The sequence below is a fragment of the Zootoca vivipara genome, chromosome 8 (assembly GCF_963506605.1).
Source record: "Zootoca vivipara chromosome 8, rZooViv1.1, whole genome shotgun sequence".
In the NCBI taxonomy this organism is placed as follows: Eukaryota; Metazoa; Chordata; class Lepidosauria; order Squamata; family Lacertidae; genus Zootoca; species Zootoca vivipara.
The window spans coordinates 38,863,063-38,885,670 of record NC_083283.1 but is presented as its reverse complement, the minus strand read 5'-3'; the positions used below and the strand labels follow the sequence as shown (position 1 = coordinate 38,885,670).

The 22,608-nt window shown below is 40.9% G+C and overlaps 1 protein-coding gene across 1 annotated transcript in view; it reads right to left on the bottom strand.

Annotated features, from left to right (window-relative positions):
• Window positions 1-22,020, bottom strand: part of ST18 (ST18 C2H2C-type zinc finger transcription factor) — a 62,432-nt gene extending 40,412 nt beyond the window's left edge. Inside the window, exons 1-4 of the mRNA XM_035126260.2 lie at window positions 21,990-22,020; window positions 9,915-10,093; window positions 4,138-4,926; window positions 1,310-1,444 (exon numbers count right to left, since the gene is read on the bottom strand). Of these exons, the coding sequence (XP_034982151.2) occupies window positions 1,310-1,444; window positions 4,138-4,926; window positions 9,915-10,077 (1,087 nt within the window). The 5' untranslated portion in view covers window positions 10,078-10,093; window positions 21,990-22,020. The remainder of the gene's footprint in view (window positions 1-1,309; window positions 1,445-4,137; window positions 4,927-9,914; window positions 10,094-21,989) is intronic.
• Window positions 22,021-22,608: the final 588 nt, after the last annotated feature.

Below are 22,608 nucleotides of genomic sequence, written 5' to 3'. Positions count from 1 at the left end.
GTAAACTGCTGTCAGTGAGCAGTGCAGTGTGTGGTAAAATGCTTTGTTCACTTCATTGTGCCTGCTCCTCCTGAGATGAAGTACCACCATAAATGACTACTGTTTGGGAAGGTAGGCACAAGGGAACCCTGAGGAGCCAGGCTTTATGGCTGGGGCACATAACTCAGCTCATTAAAGCACCAAGGTTTTTCCCAGCTGATCTCCAAGTCACTGTTTCTTGATTTCAATGCAAGCAGACTGCACAAATGCATGTGCAGTTTATCTTTTTAAATATAGGGGTAATAATGCCACTAGAATAACCTTAGATGGAAAATGTTTGTTTTGAACAGTGTTGCTTGATGTGGTGAGAGAATGCAGTCTACAACAGTAACAGATCTAAGTTCTGTAAATGGAGCGTCTGGAACTTTTGACCCTCCAGATATTGCTGGATTACAGCTTCCATCATGACTGATCACTGTTGATGCTAACTGAGGCTGATGGGAATTGTAGTTCAGCAACATATGGAGGGCCAAAGGTTCCACACCCCTGCAGTAAATGTATATACACATGTGTGAGAAATAGTGAGCAAGTAAGGGAGCTTGGGACGCAGGTGGCGCTGTGGGTTAAACCACAGAGCCTAGGGCTTGCCGATCAGAAGGTCGGCAGTTCGAATCCCTGCGACGGGGTGAGCTCCCGTTGCTCGGTCCCAGCTCCTGCCAACCTAGCAGTTTGAAAGCACGTCAAAGTGCAAGTAGATAAATAGGTACCGCTACAGCAGGAAGGTAAACAGCGTTTCCGTGCGCTGCTCTAGTTCGCCAGAAGCGGCTTTGTCATGATGGCCACATGACCTGGAAGCTGTACGCCGGCTCCCTTGGCCAATAATGCAAGATGAGCGCCACAACCCCAGAGTCGGTCACGACTGGACCTAATGGTCAGGGGTACCTTTACCTTTACCTTTAAGAGAGCTTAGTGAGTTATACAGCTCTGAAAGGCTGTGTGCAAGTATTTAACTCAGAAGTAGCCAACTCTCCAGAGGTTGTGGAGTACAGCTCCCATCAGCATCAGACAGCATGGCCAATCACCAGGGATTATAGGACTTGCATTCTGAATTACTGGGAGGGCACCATGTTGGAAACCCCTGGTGTGAATGGATGACTGGATGCCATGTAAGAAGCCATTGTGGCTTCACACTCTGCCAAGTAGTTGTATAAGTTCAGAAAGCACTACAGCCATGCTACTGAGAGGCCAGTGGACGGAAAGAGATCAAGAGTGCCAAAATGACCACACTCCTCAAGAAATCACACACAAATTATAAAGATATTGTACTTACTTTCAAGTGGCACTCTAACTTTATGTGGACAACCTGAAAGACTGCGGTGGTGTGGATACAATCCCGTCACATGCCCTGTGCCATCACATCCTGGAATGGGACATTTGGTCTCTCTCTTTTCAGGCCTAGGCAAATCTGCAGAAAATAGCAATGCAGTCTTGTCACCTACATGGAACATTGCTCAGTGTGTGTGTGGAGGGAGAGAGGGGAGGGAATGGTTTTAAGAGGCAGCGGTTCTCTGTCAAGGTGTTAAGTACACTGAAATCCTACATACATTTTAACATTCTTAAATCAATTATTTTAACCAAATTGTTCAAACTGAAGGTTTTGGAATGGTGAATATATTTGAGTCACGAGAAAGAAAATTGGAACCATCCATGAATAAATAATAATAAAATCTTTAGAGAGCCTTGAATATTAAAAGATTTTCCAGGGGCAGGTATCAGAAAACAAACTGTTCCTGGTAAATTGGGACAGCTGAAAAAATATGAGCTAAGGTCGTCACAGTGGAACAATCTACCATATTGTCTATGTTGATGAGTAGTTGTATCTTCTCCTTATATGTTGTATGTATAGCTATTTCCTTATATATCTAATCCACATAACAAAAACAAACTATAATATACTAAAGTGAAGTGTATCCATTTGCAATAAGGGCAATTGTGGTATTTGCAAGTAGCTTGCAGATAGATGTGTTTATAGACAAAGCCACAAGGAAAGTTTGTGTCTGTGTTCTTAAGTTTTTCTCTTTGTAGCTTCCCTGATCTGTTGCTTCCCACCTAGTTCAGCCAATAATTCATTTTCAATCATTCTTCATGCTCTTGCCTTCATAACACTTTATGGGGAAAAGACCATCATATAAAGCATCATCAAGGGCTTAACCTTCTTGAAGAAAGCCCATCATTATTTTTCAAGGCTTCCAGTTCATTTTTCAAGGCTTCCAGTTCTCCAACCTCAGTCCAATGAAGGGGGTATATCTCTCAAGAGTCTTGCTGTATGTTACTGGCTCCCTTCTTTATCCTTCACATCCTATAACCCAGCAGCTTTGGCTTCACCTAATGTTCAAGACTGGACACAGTGGGATATTCCCGTGCCCACCCCATTTCCAGGTCACCAATGCCATCACTAACCACTGCAGCACATAACCAAACCAAGAGAGTCTATGGGTAACTCAGCATCAGAGAATAAACACCCTCCCTGATGCTGATCACACCATTGGTTTAACAAGGCTCATATTGCCCAAGAAAGCATGGCAGCGGAGGCTAAGAAGACATTGGTTGCTGGAAAAACAGAGAAATAATAGGAGAACTGGCTATGGAATGGAGAGAGGAAGAGAATTGGAAATCAGAAATGTTCAACAGGACCCATGGGAACCTGCTATTCTCAATAGAGAGTTGTTTACCCTTATTATACATAGACGTGCATCACCCGTTACATTACGCTATCTAAATATAATATATAGAAATAATACAATATGATATAATTAAATGCAGTGCAACATATTACAAAATAAATAAGTACATCCATTCATTCGCTGGGTAGTTTTTCCTAAAGTATCCTCCATGTACTTAAGAGTTTGGAATTCTAGACACTGAGGCATCATTTTTAAGCTAAGATTATTATAGTGGTGAGGATTAAAGGCTAACCAGGAACACTTTGAAATTCTTATTATCTGCAAATTATTCTGACAACTAGGAGCTGAATTCATTCCATTGCACCCAGTACAAATCTACAGTAATATATATATATATATATATATATATATATATATATATATATATATATACATATATATATATATGTGTGTGTGTGTGTGTGTGTGTGTGTGTGTGTGTGTGTGTGTGTTTGTTACATTTCTACACCACCTTTCATTAGAGAATCACAGGGTGGTTTACAATAAAGCATAACATAATAACAAACAAAAACAGTACCCCTCCCCTGCTATAAAAGGCCATAGTTTGTTTAATTAATTAGGATTGTTTTTGCCTGGTACCTAATGATATGTAATGAAGGTGCCAGGCAAGCCTCCCCGGGGAGAGCATTCCACAAATGGGGAGAAACTACAGAAAATGCCTGTTCCTTTGTTGCCACCCTCTGGACCGCTTGTGGAGGAGGCACACATAGAAGGGCCTCAGATGATGATCACAGTCAGTTCATAGGAGGAGAGGTGTTCCTTGAGTTATTGTGGCTCTGAGTTGTTTAAGGCTTTTATAGGTCAAAGCCAGCACTTTGAATTGGGCCTGGAAAGTAATTGGTAGCCAAACCATTTTGCCCTGGTAAGCAACTTGGCTGCTGAATTCTGCACCAGCTGAACTTTCCAAACCATCTTCAAAGGCAGTGCCACATATAGCACATTGCAGAACTTGGATGTGTATATGAAACATTGTATGGAAATTTTGCTAACTCTCACAATGTTTTCAGACCACAGCAGAAGCACAAACATATAGGTTTGGGGGGTAACTGCCTACCATACTTTTTATATTATTCTGTCAATCTGAACAACTTTATACATTCCTCACTGAACCATATAGTGGTTTCTCACTTGGGAATTGCTGTCACTGGCAGTGACATCACTGCAATGTACTAAATGGTGAGCTATCAAAGCAGGGTAGCAGTGAGCTCAGGGGAGTTTGGGAACAGCAATGTAAGTGCCAGGTTGCCTCTGCCCCTCTGCCTTATCAATATACTATGCTGGAATTCAATAGGACACCGCTGCCAGGCCAGGTTCATGGCAGTCACTTCTCCCAGCTGAGCGCTGTTGGTGTGGAGAAATCACCAGCTGTCTACACAAATGCACACTCCACTCTGAACAAGGAAAGTGAACTTACGTTTGTTGCTATAGATTGGTCTACCACAAAGATCAATCACTTTGGCTTGTCTTCTTTCACCAGCAAGATGCTCTAGTAAGAACCTGTCCAGTTCTTTGTAGGTGCTATGAAAGACATGGCCCTGCTCTGCCTGCAGAGCTATTGCTCGTTCCAGCAAGCTCAAGTTATGTTTTGTTTTATCCAAGTCAAATGACATTTCTGTATTTTCTGATAGACACTCATCTTCCTCGCTGTCTGGAAATGGATTTTTACTCCTGTTGCTGAAAGATTCAACATGCGACTCCTGTGATTCTTGTGGCCCTGTATCTGAGTCAAAAATGGTTTCAGAGTTGTTGAAATCTGCTTCTTCGGTTTTGACCCCTGACACTTTTACGACATCCTGCTGATTACATCCTACAATATATGTTGTATTTAGAGGAAGTTTGACACTTATCTCTTCAGAGAAATTTGAGGAGCTATCCCATTCATTGTCCAGAATTTCAGAACTACTTTCATTATCCTCAGAGGAGCAGAACTGTGGGTCCGAAACACAAATTCTGTCTTTTCTTACTAATGAGTTAATCATGTAACATTCATCAAAGTTGTTATTGTCCATTTCTAAGGACTTGCTGCTACTGTCCCTCAGTTTATTATTCTCTGGGGGATCTGGAGTTTCTTTCTCTGTTTTTTCAAAGTTAGTTAAAGATTTGGCCATTAGGTCCTGGTAGCTGCCGTAATTGTCCGTCATTTGATCATTTTCTTGCACATCCAAATTAGGGGTGGCTTTTGCTGGTGTTATATTAGTCTCTTCTAGAGGTAGGAAAAAGAGAAAAAGCACAACATTAAAAGAAATTCCTTCTTCTTTGACCACAATCCACAAGCCACTTACTTATAAATTAGTCTCATTCATATTAAGTAATTTAAGTTGATAGGTTTGCTCAAGACAAATATCTGTTTTATGAACATGAACTAGAATCATATTGAGCAAACATGCTTTCCAGTACAGCAAACTTCCCCAACCTGGTTCCCTCCTGACTATAATTACATTGTCGGTATTCCTCTGAATATCAGTTACTGAGAATTATGTGGGTGGAATGCTGCTGTGCTCAGATTCTGCTTGTATTTTTTCATATAGCGGCGCCTTGGTTTTCAAACGCCTTGGTACTCAAATGCCTTGGTTCCCAAACGCTGAAAACCCGGAAGTGTGTGTTCCAGTTTTTGAATGTTTTTTGGAAGCCAAATGTCTGATGCAGCTGTCAGCTATTGTTTTCAGGGCGCCTGCACCAATCTGAAGCTGCACCTTGGTTTTTGAACATTTTGGAAGTCAAACAGACTTCCGGAATGGAATAAGTTTGGCACTTTTGTTTTTGCTATTTATTTTGCGTTTTTGTTTTTGCTGCTTTTTCAGTTAATTTGTTTTTGTGACTGTGTGGAACCGAGTTCAGCTACTGATTGATTGATTGTGTGACTGCAGAAATGGATAAAAATCCCCAATCCCTGATGACTATCATCAGTGCAGGTAAGGAAAAAATTATTTTTTTAATTTTATCACCTACAATACTGTCTTATTTATTTTATAGTACAGTACATTGATTATTGCTTTCATTTCATGGATCAATGGTCTCGTTAGATAGTAAAATTCATGTTAAATTGCTGTTTTAGGGGTTGTTTTTAAAAGTCTGGAACGAATTAATCTGTTTTGCATTACTTTCTATGGGAAAGAATGCCTTGGTTTTGAAACGCTTTGGTTTTGGAATGGACTAATTTTGAGAACCACAGTATCACTATGTAGGCATCTGGCCACTGTGAGAACAGGATGTGTTAGACTAGATGGGCCACTGACTTGATCCAGCAGGCTCCTATGTTCTTAATTCCCATCATTCTTAACCATCGACTAAGGTAGCTGGACCTAACGGGAGTTATACTCAAAAACATCTGGAGGGCACCAACTTGAGGAAGGTTGCAGGAGAGAATACTTTAAATATATACTATAACTGGCCAATTCAAATGACCAGAATATTGTGTTGTGAATATACAGAGAAGATCCATGCAACAACTGTGTGATCGTTTCAGCATGTACCCATTTCACACATGAACACCTTGCAGTAAATAGAACTTTGGTTGTGACTCTGGAACATGCATAAAGTATCACACAGCTCCTTGACTACGTGGCTCTTTTGTGTTTGAAGCTGGCATGTTAATTTAAACATTACAAGAAAAAGACACATTGCCTGTGTATTGGTTTGGAATATCATGTATAACAAAATCCTTGGATGCTGCTGCACTAAATGTACTTGTGAAGCTGCTCCTAGTTTCACTGACGTCAGTGGGGACATATTTCCAAAAAGTGGGCCATTAGTTCTACCATAGTCTGAAAAGCTATTGGGGGGGGGGGGAACGAACATAGCGCTTGCAGTGACTGAACTGCTTATTCCTCCAGTATTCCAGTGTAGTTTGAAACATGTGAGGGCAGAATAAAGCTATCCTGGACACAGCTAAAGGTTTTGGTACTATTATAACTTTATGCTGAAGAAGAATCTCCATACTGGGTAGCAGTTTCACAGCGCCATATTCCCATCCATTCTCTCCCTTCTGCTTCAGACTACAGCAAACATGCAAGGATGGCCTGATGGCTGTAGCAGCCCTGAAGTTAGGGTAAGGTGTCTGCTCTTCATTGAGGAGGTGTTGACTTGCTGCTGTGATGAAACAAAGCTTTCAAAAATATCAGATAAATGTAACATTGTCACCTACAGTTGCATCACGTGCTTTTTAGACTGCTCTTAGTGTTTTATTTTAAATTGTTGTAACCCACCCTGGAGCCTTATGAAGGGTGGATAGTAAATAAATAGGAGGAGGAGGAGGAACAACAACAACAACATTCCTTCTCTTCTCCATAGATTTTTTAAATATATAAAATGAATGCTCTGGGTCACTTTTGGTTTAATGAAAGACCTGAATTCTATAGCTCACAGGACACGTGTTAGAAACAATCATGGGAGTCATAGAACTAAAGAATATATTAGATCACAAGGGGGATTTTTTTTTAAAAAAAGAGTAGATTTTTATTTTTACTAAAGGATGGCAAAATACACGTGTATCTTGTGTTAAGAAACATTTTTTTTCTTTGAAATCACAGCAGGAAACAGAAGGTAGTAAAGGCTACTGGAAAGGGGTGTCAAATGCTGAAATACAATAAATCCTTTGTGTCTCATTTAGTTTTTTTCTAAACATTTCCCCCCCTGACAAGGACACTCCAAAATACATCTCCATCATCTTTCTTTCTGGTAATTATCTCCCTAAAATCAACACTGGTCTGCCAGGATCAAGTAAATATTACCATAGTAACTAAAAGCATTTTTGGATGAAAGGAAGAATTTAGCCACAACACTAGCCCCTTCAATAATGCTGATTATAGGGTGCATTCTTTAGTTGGGATGTATTCAACATAAACTGGAATGGTCTACGTTTTACTTCCTAGAAGGGGGAAAACTGAGATAAACAAGCTTACAATAAAATAGATAAGACAGTCTGGTTCTTTGCAGAATCCATGTCAGACCAACTCTGGGTTTAAATCATAAATTAAATATCATCTAAAAATGCAAATGAAGTTTTGTCTCAACAACAGTGAGCTATTAAGAGAAAGTGTAAAGGGTTATCATAATTTCAAAGTATTATCAACTACAGAAAACAAATAAAAAGCATTTTCAGTGAATATGTCCAATTCATTGAACTATTCTCTCAATCCACTTAACGACCCACATGTGTACAATAATGATTTATAGACATTATACCTAATTATGCATATTTGGACTATGGTGGAGTGCCTAACAAAAGCTCTAGAAAGCAACAATTACCTCTGTTGCTTAGCTACATAGTTTAAAATATTCCTATTAAGTGCAGATTATTGTGGAAGGGGGGAGGAGACACAAATGCACATGTGCCATCACAATGCATTTCACTTTACGGCTGCCAAACTGTTAGCATTTTGGGTCATTTCCAGTTTATCTAATTGTTTGGTTCAACTGTTTGTTATACATTAAAGGAAAATATTTATTAGTTATTTCTTGGAGGTTTTCTTGGGCCCTAGACCGGAAGATGTGTCCCTTTCCTTGAAATGTTTTACCATGCACTTGTTTTGTTGGTGCCTGGCTTGCACAACTCCATTGCAACTTTATTTCTGTTGTTATTTTTTAGAGGCACAGTCCCATTTGTCCTCTGCACATTAGGCTGTAAAATCAAAGGCAGGGTAGGGAAAGAGTGTGGTTTGCCCATGTGCCAATTCTCAGAAAAAGGTGCTTGTAGTATTAGACATTAAGATGAAAAACTGGAAGCATGATTCAGAGCAACATGATAAGGTGATCTCACCCCCCCCCCCAATGAACAGGTCAAAAAGTAACTCTTCTAGGTGGCAGATATTTTTTGGATTACGTATATTAGAGAATTATCTTGAATCCAGTCATCAAGATTGATTGACGACATATAGAAGTATTGCGAGCCTAGACAAAATATTAATATTACTCACATATTAACTGCTTGTGGCAAATATTGGGAAACAAGCAATATTAAATAATGCTGAGAAAGAAGCTGCTTCTCTCTCCCCCCCCCCCACCAGTATGGTTATAATAGTGGCAAATTTCCTGAGCGCATGTGTTTTTCAAAAAGCTAGTGGATTTTCCCCATTCTTATTCACAAGCCTTCTGTGGATTGGCTGTGCTAAAAGTTCACCTTTCTTCATTTGTGTTTTCAGCACAGTATTGTATAATTAATTTCAACTGTGGTGCCGATGCAATTTGTTCTTGCCACAGCTTTCCAGCTTGTTCTTCCGTGTTTATTAAGGTTCAAGAGTGGAGCTTGCCCTCCTGTCCTCTTGTTCTCTGCTATGATTTTTTCTTCTCCACAAAAGTAATGCCCATGAGCAAACTGGGCGCCCCCCCCCATTTCTTTCTTTCCATACAGTAGTGTGCACATTAGCATCAATAATCCTTTTAGGCAGTGGAGAGCTAATACAACCTGAAACTGATATGGATATTATCACGTAAAACTAATGCTGACCCAGATTTTAAGAAAAAGGGATTAGAATCTGACTTGATACCTTTGGTTGTCATTGCTCATGCTGGCTGGGACTGATGGAAGTTAAAAGACCAACAACATCTAAAGGGTTACAAGTTCAGATCAGTGCTAGGCCTACTCAGAGTAGACCCATTGAAGTCCATGGACATGACTAACTTTGGCTCACTAATTTCAGTGGATCTACTCTGAGTTGGACTTAGTTGGCTACAAACCATATTTCTATTTATTTCTCAGTCTCATTATTCACATTTTGTCCAAACGATCTGCCTTTTATTGCTAGTGAGATTGTTATACCCTTTGTTCTCTCAGGAGCATTAGCATAATAATAATAATAATAATAATAATAATAATAATAATTGTTGCATTATTTGTATGCTGTCCATTTGAATGGGTTGCCCGAGCTCCGGGCAGCTACCAACATATATATTAAACATTAAAAAGCTTCCCCATTCAGGGCTGCCTTCGGATGTCTTCTAAAGGTTTTATCTCCTTGACATCTGATGGGAGGACATTCCACAGGGTGGGTGCCACTACTTCTCTGTAACTTTACTTCTTGCAGTTATGTACCACCAGAAGGCCCCCAGAGGTGGACCTCAGCATCTGGGCTGAATGGTGGGGGTGGAGCTGCTCCTTCAGGTATACAGGGTCAAGGTCATTTAGGGCTTTGAAGGTCAGCACCAACACTTAGATGCTTTTTACATTCATCTGGAGCCACTAATCTTTGATACCTGCTTTGAGATCATTGCTGTTGTCTTGCAGATCAGTCTTGTCCTCATTTTCCCCTTTGCCTTCCACGCTTGGACTGTAGTGACGGGGTTTCATTAACAGGGACTTCCTTTTGTTGACTGGAACGCCCAAAATCTGTTCTTCAGCTTTTCTCTTCTTTGCCATGGAGCTTTTGTAGGCACTACAGTTAATGGGAGGAGAACATCAACAAAGGAAGAAATGGTTGTAAAATACATTGCACAACTCTACTGTTTTGTTTTCACACAAAAAAGGGAAATTATGTGGACTAGTATAATTGCAGCTCTAAACAGCTGGATATTTTGTGTGTATTTGGTTTTAGCTGTTGGAGCTAAAGAGCGCAAAACACAGCTCCACACCATTTCTTTTCAATTGCTACCAAAAATCTGGATACATATATTTTTAAAGCCTGAATCAACCTTAATCTTGAGTAAACGTTGTTGTTGTTGTTGTTGTTGTTGTTGTTGTTGTTGTTGTTGTTGTTGTTGTTGTTGTTGTTTGTTTAGTCATTTAGTCGTGCCTGACTCTTCCTGATCCTATGGACCAGAGCATGCCAGGCACACCTGTCTTCCACTGCCTCCTGCAGTTTGGTCAGATGACTAATATGCTAATCTAAATATATGCTAATCTACTCTGTTGTGGACTAGACTATATCCACCCAGGGGATAAGGAAAGGTGTATAGCTGTTTGCTAATTCCTTGAAATAAAAAGAGCTAATGTAAAAATTGCGCTACCAGTTACATGTGTCAACTTTCTCTGTTCCCTTCTTCCCCTGTAAAAGGCTTTCCCCCTTCAACAGCAGAATCAACTGTGTTGTAATCATGGCCACCATTTTACATTAAATACAATGCAAAGTACCTAGAGGAGTTAGGGAGCATTGTCAACAGAGTGTAGGGGGAAATAGTAGCCACCACAAAAAGGTGGTCAATAAATAAAATTATTCATAGTGGTCTTCTCCCCCCCCCAAAAAAATAGAGTAAGGTGAGGAGGAGGAGGAGGAGATCTCAGGGGACTTTTCTGGGGGAAATTGTTTTCTGATAAATTTTGGGTCCCCATTTCTGAAAGAACCCCCAGAATAGATGTAGGGGCACACAGGCAAAACAAAGGGAGAGACCATTCTGCTGCTCAAGGTGAAATGTGCTTAACACTATGTTGAATACAAGTCATGGCACTCCACCTTAGATTGACTGTATCAAGGGGTTGATGCAGAGATTGGATAGATACAGTCTCTACTGGTCACATACAGATACTCTCAGGACTGAGTCTCCTTTCATTCCTTGTTTGTATACCTAACAGATAGGCATAGACTGTGTTCACTGTAACCAAATGTATTGCTGGCAATGTACAACTGTACTGTATCTCACTTTCCACAAGATTATGCATCTCGGTCAAATGGGTGTTAACAAAATCTCCCAGTGACAAGCATTGCTTGGATGTGACTATGTAATGAACTCTGTTTCCTGAAAAGTCTGTTGTCACCTGTTGCAAAATTCTCCATTCTCTCTTTTTATTTTTTGCATAAACAATAGTAATTGTCGGTGGTTCTCTTCCAGTTATGCAATATGAATAATAGCATTTATATTATATCTGTCACAGATGAAAAACTGCATTTGTGGATCAGTGTAATCCACTCATTGGTTGCTGGACCCCAGCTCCCCTAGGGAGCATGACAAATCTACATGATGCCCCTGGTTACCAGATTTTGCATTTGGCTCATTGATCTAGCTGAAAGATTTGCAAAAATCCCTGTCTCCAGACAGCTCCCTGTTGGTTACACATATTATGAGGCTCAACAGCATAAATTAATCCTTCCAAGGTAACTTATGTGCACTAAATTGGCTCCAATTGTGATTGTTTTGGATGGTAGCATATGACTAACTTAAGCTTTTTGCTTCTTCTTTTTTTAAAAAAGCATTTTGGCAAGGCATCTTCTTGGCAACTCACCATTGCAAATATGAAGGACGTGGAAACAAATGTGAAGATCTGCACTACTGAAGAAGTTACAGTACAACCAGTGTGCATCTTAAATTGTGAACTCGCTTGATCTGTCACAATGCTGCACAAAGCAAGAATCCAATATAACGGATACTTTCCAATCCCTTCATTTAAAATGGCTTAGGTTTATGCAGCATATTTATCTGTTGTAACAAAGTAGATGCTGAAATGCCACATAACAATATGGTAATGCTATCCGGTGTACATATTACAGGAGTATGCAGCATGCATGTGAATAATAATTAGCTCATACCAAAATAATTAAAGTCACACACCAAGATTTTTTTCTACATATTCCATACGCACAGCATTTCACCCTAAACTTAATAAAATTTGTTAGTTGCTTTGCCAGTTAGGTTAGCAAGTTGAAACAAGGCAGTGGATTACAACTATTTGCAGTGTGGATACCATAGCTGCCAAGTCTCCCACTGAAAAATGCGGGATCAGCAATGGTGCGGCACCGGAAGTTGCTTCTACGCATGTCCAGACATGCGTAGAAGCAACTTCCGGTGCCGGCACTGCCTGATTTCCGCCGCCCAGATATGGGCAGAGCGGCATCCAAAATGGAGCCTCCCTCGCAGGTAGGAAATCCAGGGGATTTCCGGGATTTTTTTTCGATTTAGGATAACAGCGGGAAACGGATTAAAATCCGGGGGTTTCCCGCGAAAAACGGGAGACTTGGCAGCTATGGTGGATACATGAAAAATATTTGTAACATAATTAATAGAATGTTTAAAGAGATGTCAGGGATGCGGGTGGCGTGGCGTCTCTGGACCGGTCTTAGATTCCCATTCAGATAGGGTTTTTCTATTCCTACATCACAGTAGGCATCATTTTACTCTACCCCAGATAGCATGTGGGAAGGATGTGTGCAAAACAAAATGGTTCAATTTCCTTCCATCTGTGGGCATATTTTTTAAAAAAGAAAAAAAAAAGTTCAGTCCCATCATTTTATTGACCCCCTTCTTTCCCTTTGCAGCTCTACAACTTGCTTTCTACAGTCGATCAAGTAAACACTCAAAGGAATATAACAAATAATGCTTGAGAGAAAGGAGAAGTAATATAAGTTTTATTTTGTATCTGAAAATTGTAGAATATAAATTTAAAATGGATGAAAATTTATTTTTGTCACACTCATTGTCCAAAGGCAATACAAATTATCTGATCTATAGCTGATTCTAATTATTCATACTAATTACTTACACTAGGAGTGTCTAACCCCCAGTTCATGGGCAAGATATGTCATTTCCCCCAAGACCCCACCAACTTTGGTGGAGGAAAAAGGGATACGGTGGGGTACCATCTTATTCCCAATGTTATTTAACTCTATATTAGGAGGTTTGGGGCAAGGTATCAGTATGCTGATACTACCCAGCTCTATTTCTTTGTAACATCTAAATCAGGAGAGGCTGTTCAAGGCCTGGACTAGAGCCTGGACTCAGTGGTAGGCTGGATGAGGGCCAACAAACTGAGTCTTAATCTTGGCAAGACAGAGGTGCCATAGGTGAGTGGTTGCAGAATCTAGATAATTGGGCAATTGCCGGCTTTGGAAAAGGTCATACTCCCACTGAAGGAGCAGGTTCACAATCTGGGGGTGTTCCTGCATTAATCTCTGTCACTAGAGGCCCAGGTGACCTCAGTGGTTAGGAGAACCTTTTACTAGCTTTGGCTGGTAAAACAAATTTGGCAATTTCTGGACTGGGATACCCTGACCACTGAAATAGTTGTCCATGCACTGCTAACCACCAGACTAGATTACTGCAATGTGCTTTATGTGGAGCTGTCCTGAGCTGCCCTTGACCTTGCAGCTAGTGCAAAATGCAGCAGCTCTAATGCTCACTGGGACAGGATATCACCATCATGCTATGCTGTTGCTGAAAGAATTGTACTGACTAAGTTCCAAAGGCTGATACTGGTTACAATCCCCCCCTATGATGCATTTTGGTCATTATTTCAAAAACAGATATAAACCAAAGCCTCATTTTAACTATTCTTAGAAAATTCTTCAGTCCTGAAATTATGAACTGGGGGGGGGGCACTGTAAAACACAGTCCCATGGAAAGCAATTGTACTGTTTCTGTACAATGTGCCAAGGGGTCATGAGGTTCGATAAGTTTTTCTCTCTCCAAGATGCATATTATGCATTTGCAAATATATGTCAAGCTGTAGTTTGTCAAACAGTAAGCCTATAATTTAGCATCCCTATTACTCATCTCATAAATTCAACCTCTAATAGTTTTGTTGCTATTTATCAATGGTCTGCTTGTTGTCATGGAACACTGGTTCAGCTGTCAAGGTTATTGGTGAATCGGAGTCATAAAATGGATGGATATTTTTTTATGAATCAGGAGTGAATATAACTCATTCTCACAATTTCTGATATGAGCATACAGTACTTCTAATGAAATAGTGGTACAAGTCAACTTTTTGGATACTGGAGACATTTTTGCTAGGCAATGAAATGAAACCCAAGGAGGCTAAAAACTAAAACCAGTGACTTGAAGACGCCAAGATGTTTGGCAGCCATAGCTTTTTTGTGCAAAAATACTCACTGGTACAGAGTACCAGTGCCTCTTCTTTGCTGCCCATGGCAGCCATTTAGCACTTTTCTCAATACATGAGTACTGGCACCTCATCTTATCATCTTAAATAAAGCACTGGTTGTGCCAACACATGAATCCTCACAATGGAGTGGGACATGTCTTTCTCTAGTGCCAGCCTAATTTTTTTTTTAGGTGAGAGAATTACACTGAAATCCTTTTGAGTCACCAGTGAATAGAGTTTGACCTGAATAGAATTTGCTGAGATATAAAAGTACTTAAGCTAAGAGTGGATGTAGATATAGGCTAAATTAGATACAGGGAGCTTTAATATGCCATAAAACCATGTAGGCTATTCAGGAGCAATTAGTGCAGAGGTACAAGGTGAAGTCAGGCCAGTTCAGGCAGAAGCACCAGATTCGCTCTGCTGGTGTGTCCAAGGTGTCCTTCCTCATTGCTGCCCTGCTCCATCACCAGCCAAGTATGTGGCAGTGATACTGATGCCAGGTGGTCAGATCTGTGGTACCATCCCCTCTGCCCATTGCTCTTGAGCCTAATACACTGAATACATATAAAGTTATAGGATCTCAGATAATAGTTGTGGCACCCTGGACTGGTAGTCTGATGAGTATACCGTGAGTAGGGTTGACAAACAACTCTTGGGATGTTGTCAAAGAAAAGACCAGCACCAAATTTATACTATTATGCATCTGCAAGCACTAATATGTATTGACTGGCTACTTAGCCAATGGTTCAGGACTTGGAAATTTCAGGCCTGAAAACCTCCAGGACTTGTTACCAGTCCCTCATCATTATTGCTAGGTCAGTCAACTAATTAGCCTCAGGGTAATACTACTACTATGTTTAATGCTAGTATTTATGTTTTATATTTTAATATTGATATTAATCAATTTACTATCCCCAGCAACGTAGAACTAATTCCTCTCTCCATCCCAACTGAAGTCCTGAGAAGGAGTTTAGCTTAATCTACTCTTGTGTGACGTCAGGGCAAGCACGCTGACCAAACAGAGATGAAAGGAGTACATATAAAGCATTGGATGGCAATGAAGATAAAAGAGGGAAATCAGGATTGATTAAGACTAATTTTAGGGCAAAATAGCAGCATGAAGGTTATTAAAGTGTGCAAACATACAAATGAAAGGCTTGGCGAAGAAGAAAGTGAGATGGTGCTAGGACGAGGGGTATACATAATAACTCAGAAGAAAATATGTTATGATGTAATTGGAATCAGGCCGGAATTTCAATATCAAAGGGGTAGCTTCTTTTAAAATAAAATAAAATAAAATAAATAACATCGGAAGCAGGGGAGGTGGTATAGCCTTGTTGGGAAAAGAGAATTTATTAGTCCTTCTAAGAGGAGGCTGGGGAGAAATGGGTAATGCTGTTGAGTCATTATGCTTTGAGGCTGGAGATGTTTCAGACAGTAAACTAATGTTATAGGCCACCTGACCAAAAGGAACGATTCAACTGTGAAATGGCTGAGGAAATAAAAAGAAGCATGTAAAAAGGCCAGAATGATAGGAAGTTGGTAATAACCCAGGAGAAGGCATGCAGCTATAATGAAATCTATGCGTGCCTTGAGTTCATTGTGAAACCTGGGGGGGGGGGTGAAATATCTTTGGATGGACAACAAATGCACACTGTTTGCTAAGAAGCCTTAGGCTGCAATCCTAACCCCACTTACCTGAGAGTAAGTTTCATTGAATTCAATAGGGCACGCCTACCAGGACATGTTAAAGACTGCACTGAAAACAAGGTGCTATAGGAACTGGGTCACTGCTTTTTAAAACAAGCCTGCCTTTTTTTTATAAAAAAAAAAGCCCACTGAAAAGTTATAATATACCATGAAGACTCTTGAGATTGGAACATTTATCCTTCCTGAAGGCCCATGGCTAGTAATTTATTGGGTGTGGGGGGCAATGAGATTATTTTGGACAAGGCAATGGTATTTACTAGTTTATTGTACCAGGTTTTTTGGTGTTTGGCATTTTACTATGAAAATAGCTCAAGAACATTCATTAAAATTTTAAATAAAATGTCTGGAACCTATTTTTACAATCTGGTGATAATTCTGTACTAATGAGGTGCTGCTTATTTTATTACAACAACAAAAAAACCTAAAGGCAGCACTCTACATTAAATTGCACACTGTTGTCTTCGCTGCGTCAAAGTTAACTTCAAAATTATTGATTCCTTTGTTTTGCAATGCAAGTTAGCTAAACAATGAAGTGTAGGTGGGGTCAGGCATAACCCAAGACCAAGATTCAGCTCAAAAAGGATTTATTGGAACATCAGGAACAAGAAGAACAAGAAAGACAAACAGGGGCACTTGCCTGGGATATATATACCTTAAGCCAGCCCAGGCAAAACACACTGTGATAGGTCACCTTAATGCTGCAATTAGCGAATCACAACACTGGCCCTATTGGCTGCCTGCCAGCTACTAACAATGTTATTGGAGGGTTTTAGAATCCTCTCTGTCTTTTGTTATGCAGATGAAGCTCCTGAGCTCCAGGAGGCCTGAAGGCCTCGGCATGCGTACAGCCTGGCGTTGGTCTTCAGTGCCTGCATACATAAAGAAATAAGATGATTTCCCCATTTCAGAAATTATGTTTCACTCTCTGTTTGCACCATAGCTGCCAAGTTTTCCCATTTCTCGCGAGGAAGCCTATTCAGCATAAGGGAATTTCCCTTAAAAAAAAGGGAGAACTTGGCAGCTATGGTTTGCACTGAACTAAGACTGCATTTATCCAGACTTCCCACTTTCTTGGTCTAGGTACTATATATGTGTGGGCATGCAAAGCCTTAACAAACCATGACCATGTTTTTAAATAAAAACTTCTGGTCCTAGGTGAGGCCTCAGAGGTACAGACCTCTGAATCTTTGGAAAGAGTCCAGAAGGTGGAACTCTGGTCATTTATTTATTTATGAATGGATGGCAACCGTAGTTGGAATGGATGGCAATCTACCATTGCAGTGAGTAAACCTATGTTCAGTGATACTGAACATAGAACTTCCCTACTTGGAGTTTAATCGTGACCCAGCCAATGTCCCATGTACAAACTAACACCCAATGTGCTCAGAGGATCCCATCACCTCTTATATAAACTTATTTGCTCATGGTAGTGGTACACCATAAGTGCAGGCAAGTGGCTATCATGTCATGTGTGCCTTAACCTGCATGTCAGAAAATCCTACAGAACAGAACTATCTACTAGCAGTAACAGAAAAGGGTGTCATTAAATTGTCACTTTACTAGATAAGGCTATTAGAATTACTGGATGTTATCAAAACTGTATCCCTGGCTTTTAGATGTAGGTAATTAAGGAAAGATTTAAAAGATGGACAAGAAAGAAACAAGGGAGGATCCCAAAAGACTGCAGGCCTATAAAGTTTATTACAGTAATGGTTTAAATTTATAACTAGTTTAATTAATGATGATATGAATGGTTGACATACAGGATATAGTAATAAGGACAGGTGAATTTTAGCATAAATCCTTTATTAACATCATGAATGGCATGCAATGTAGAGTAACCTCATTATAATTACTAGTGCTCTGTACTGACATAACTTCAGGGTAAAATACCAAAGTATGTAATTTACCACACTTTGCCACACAGTTTACTGCTTTAAAATGCCAGCTGTGACAACTCCAAAAATGTGAAAAGCCATTGTGGATAATGGTGTTGCATATCAAGACCCGCAAACCACCTCCTCATTGATGAATAAGACACAAGGACACGGATATTAGGTTAATGTTATTGGGCAAATATAGGGTACAACTTTATTGGCTACAGAATGTGAGCGGTATTAGCGTAGGCATTGGAATTGACCCAACTATATCGGACTCCTGCCCGTCATGCAGGGAGTCCAGTAAGGATCAACCATCGGTAGGGGGAGCCTTGTCGATGCAAACCAACTCGAGCTGCCCCTGGGTTCCCGGCGGAGTCGTGGCATGGCCCTAGCCCCACTCCAGGCTTCGGACAAGATCCACATGCCCGGATTCCTTTAACGGAATACCCTTAAGCTTGGAGAGGCAGGTGATAGCCACACCTCCCCCATCATAAGATCAACCAATGCCGCAGCAGAAAGCTGAGGAAAGAGTCCGCGGAGTGAAGCCAAGGAACTGTGCGAAGAGATTGAGGAAGCGAGCCAAGAGGAAGCTCTCTGGCTCGCGCCTCAGTTTAAATGGGGCCCGGCCACGCACCCCCCCAACCAACGGATTGGCTGGCTGGCAAATGACGTGGTTGGGAACCTCCGGGTGATGTGGGACTTAGTTCCCTGCCCCCAGAGGGGAGTGGGTGGCCACGTGGTCCACCACAACTCCTCCCCACTAGGAAGTGGAGTGGATTTGCCAAACTGTAATAACCCAGCTCAGAATGTGACATTGTCCAACTTGTAATGTTCACTTGGGGGGGGGGACTATGTTTCAAGATTCATTGTGCCATGGGTGCTGAATTCCTCCAGTGAGACCATGGAGGCCGAGGGGACACCCCATCATTTCCCCATTGATTATCAGGAGTGTGAAATGGAACTGTTTTTTTGGGGGGGGAACACACCTCCAAATCAAGCTAGGAAAATTCACTCAAAGCTACTTGGGGTACTTGAGGTCTCATAGCCACAGTCTACACATCAGCTGCCCACACAGTTGGCACCATTGCTGGAATGCTTTAAGGCAGCGATAATTGCCTCCTCCCAATTCACCTCTCACTAGAGATGGGGGATAAATTTGATTCAGTTGACATTTAAAAGCGAACCTACCAAATTAGCATTTTCCAAAGAATACATGAACACAGCCATCCTTGAAATTTGCAGTTCTGTGAATTATGCAATGCTGTTCTGCAGTCAGACAATGTGTACAAAAATTCATATACTAGGCTAAAGTGTGCATAAAATTGCACTGATTAGGGAAAACAGCATATCAAAAATACATTAGAGTAGGGAAATTGCTTTACACAAAAATGTGTATATTAGACAAAAATCTATTTAGGAGAAATTCATAGTAAACAACACTTGTGAATTTGTATGAGGACTTTTTTAAAAAAGCAAACTGATGTGGAAATGTGGAGAACTGAGATTAAGATTGTAAAAATAATAGAGAAATGGAAATTGACACACATCTCCACCTCCCACTTCTCAGGTGGCGAATGGGGGTTGGCATTTCATGTCACTTGTTGCTTGGCCCAAATGGGTGGCATTCAAAATAAACACTCTTCTTCCCCTGAACCACAGCAACATGATCCAGTGGTGAAACCTCCAAAATTAGGTAGGCATCTTTGCTTAGCTCTTGCCAGTGCCTGCTTAAACCATTTTCCTTTAGGCAAGCCTATCCAAGTATGTAGGTGTTGATGTGTCTGAATATTTTTACTGTTAATTTCAATAGTTTTAAAATGTTTTAATTGTTGTTGATATTTTAAATATTTCTTGTAAACTGCTTAGAGGTTTTTATTACAATCAAGTGGTAAAGAAATAAATGATAAAATCATGCACCCATTTCCTAAAACCACCACCTGAGGGGAAGGAGTTCAGCTTTTATTTCTACCTAATAGGCTAATTTTGTATGTACAGAACATCCCCCCCCCCAAAAAAAAGAAATAGGAAATTTTGAACCATTAAATCCTCCCCAACTACCTGCAATCTGAAGTGGTAGAGCTCGGAAAAATATATATCACTCAATTCCACTGAATGGGCAAGCTGGCCTTGTCTCATAACCATGATGGTCCCTCGCATATTAATATGATATAATGCAGATTAATGAAGAATGATACCAGCACGTATTTAATCCCCTGTGCTACGAACCCAGGCACCAGTTGTCTCAGATAAAATATTCCCCCGAAGGGTGATCTATGCCCTAAAGTCTATGGAGTATGGCCAGATGTTCATTCTACTGCTGCAAGACTATTGGCATCCTTCGTCATGACTGATAGTGCTGTTGGCCTGCTGCCTCACTCCTTCTATTTAGTTGATTGTAGAAAGGGTGATAGGCAGCTGCTGCTCTTCACCATGGGATCAGTGTTGTGAGCTTCCATAGGATTCAATCCTGTGCCACTCACTTGCCATGAATATGTTCATCATATCATAATACCCTTGCAGAAAGGTGGCTCTACACGAAACACGAATATCCTTATTCATCATATCATAATACCCTTGTAGAAAGGTGGCTCTACACGAAACACGAATATCCTTACCACAAATAGTATAAACAAACATTTGAAACAACTTATGGTAGCTATGGATAAGAAACCTCTGTAAGGTTTAGCCAATACACTCTGAAACGATGAAATCCTGGTGGGATCGTCACACTTTTCAAGCCCTGCATAGGCATTCATTCCTCTCCTATTTCACGAGGGGAGAGCATGGACACTCATGCTAGTTCCACTGCCTTCCAATACATTCCTGTTACTTGGTCCCACCACTGTCCACTCATTGGGGGTTCTGACCACAGAGGGAGTCTCCTTGGTAGAACAGGTTTGCTGCGTACTACGATGAGGCAGCAGTGGGATGGGGTAGTGTGGCACTGGAAAAGCCAGTTTGGTGTTCCCACCACCCTGACCTTTCTCCCCATTATCCTGCTTTACAGTGGTAACGCTGCTGTAAGTAGACCAGGTCTGTGGCACTGCTCCTTCCCCTCCTACTCTCCCCACTGGAGATATTTCTCCCCACTAAATTCTGCTGGGCATATGAAATAATAAAATAACAATCAGAAATAATTTAAAGTGGCAGCCACCAGAAGAGGAATAGTCCAGCCCATCTAGTTAACAGAACTGGAGTGTGTGTATTTTAATGCTCAGCTGCCTACTTACAAAACTGCCTACTTACAATAACAGAGGGCAGGTCAAGAAAACATGAGAGGTCTACTTCCAACCCAACTCAAGACACTTGTTGTTGTTTAGTCGTGTCCAACTCTTCGTGACCCCATGGACCAGAGCACGCCAGGCACTCCTGTCTTCCACTGCCTCCCGCAGTTTGGTCAAACTCATGTTTGTAGCTTCGAGACACACTCAAGACACACACCAGAACTATCTGGGATAGAACTTGAAGGGCAAAGAAATTCCTTCTCCCCCAGCCAGTGCTACCTAAAACAGAGGCGGATTTAGGGCAGCACAACCAATTTCCACACACAGGGTGCAGGGGCCAAAGGAGAGCCTTCCTGCCTCCTTCCCAAGGCCTTGTAAGTGTTTGGTTTGGAAAAGCAGTGGTGAAGGCTCTGATAGGGTACGAGAGTCCTCCCTCCTCCTTTCCAAAACCTAGTTAGCACTGTGGAAGGCCACAGATTGACCAGCCTGGATCTCTGTGAAGTTTTCCTCATGCAAGGACCTCTTGATAGGTTACAATATTGTTCTGGTGAACTTTAGAAAGCTTACAGGCACGTTAAAATATCCCAATTCAAGTTAATTATTGTGAACACACCATCTGTCCTGGCTATGTTCGTAAGAGATGCAATAAATGTGGGATATAACAGCACTTCTTGTGACAAAGCTAAAGCTTCTTGAATCTTACCTGAGCTCCTGTGCTATCGAATCCACGTGTGCTGTTGGTAAAAGAAGGGAAGACTGCATCAGTTTACATTTAAACTTCTGTGCACCTGCCTATTTCTGATGAGAGATGAAAACCTGGGAGAACACAGGTGACTCTTTATTTCTCCCTAACCACAGGATTATTGCTGCTCTTGGCAACTGCTAAAGTTGATGTTCAATTCCCATGGTTACTTATCTGTTAAAAAACAAAAACTCAAAACAACTCAGCACACAAGGAAGATGATCTCCAGCAGGGGGGAAAAGCCACTGTACCTTTCCTTCTTCTTTTTTAATTGGATGTGCAGTGAGAACATTTTCTTTTCCTAAGTGATAATTTGATTTGGGAATGAGGAAAGCTGGTGTTTACAAATACCTGCCCACACAAGGCTATGCAGCATATTGAAACAGCCAACAGGTGGTTCTAAAGATTACTCATGTTGCACAGGCAACATCCGTTGTCCCACTTCTGGGGAAATCCTGTTGCTCTATGAAGCCTGTGTGTGCAAGAGAGAGGCATTTTAAGCCCTAAATATGTTTAACTAGCTTGCTAAATGAGAGAGATCACCTTTTAAATGTTTAAAGAAAGTATGGCAGTGCATTAA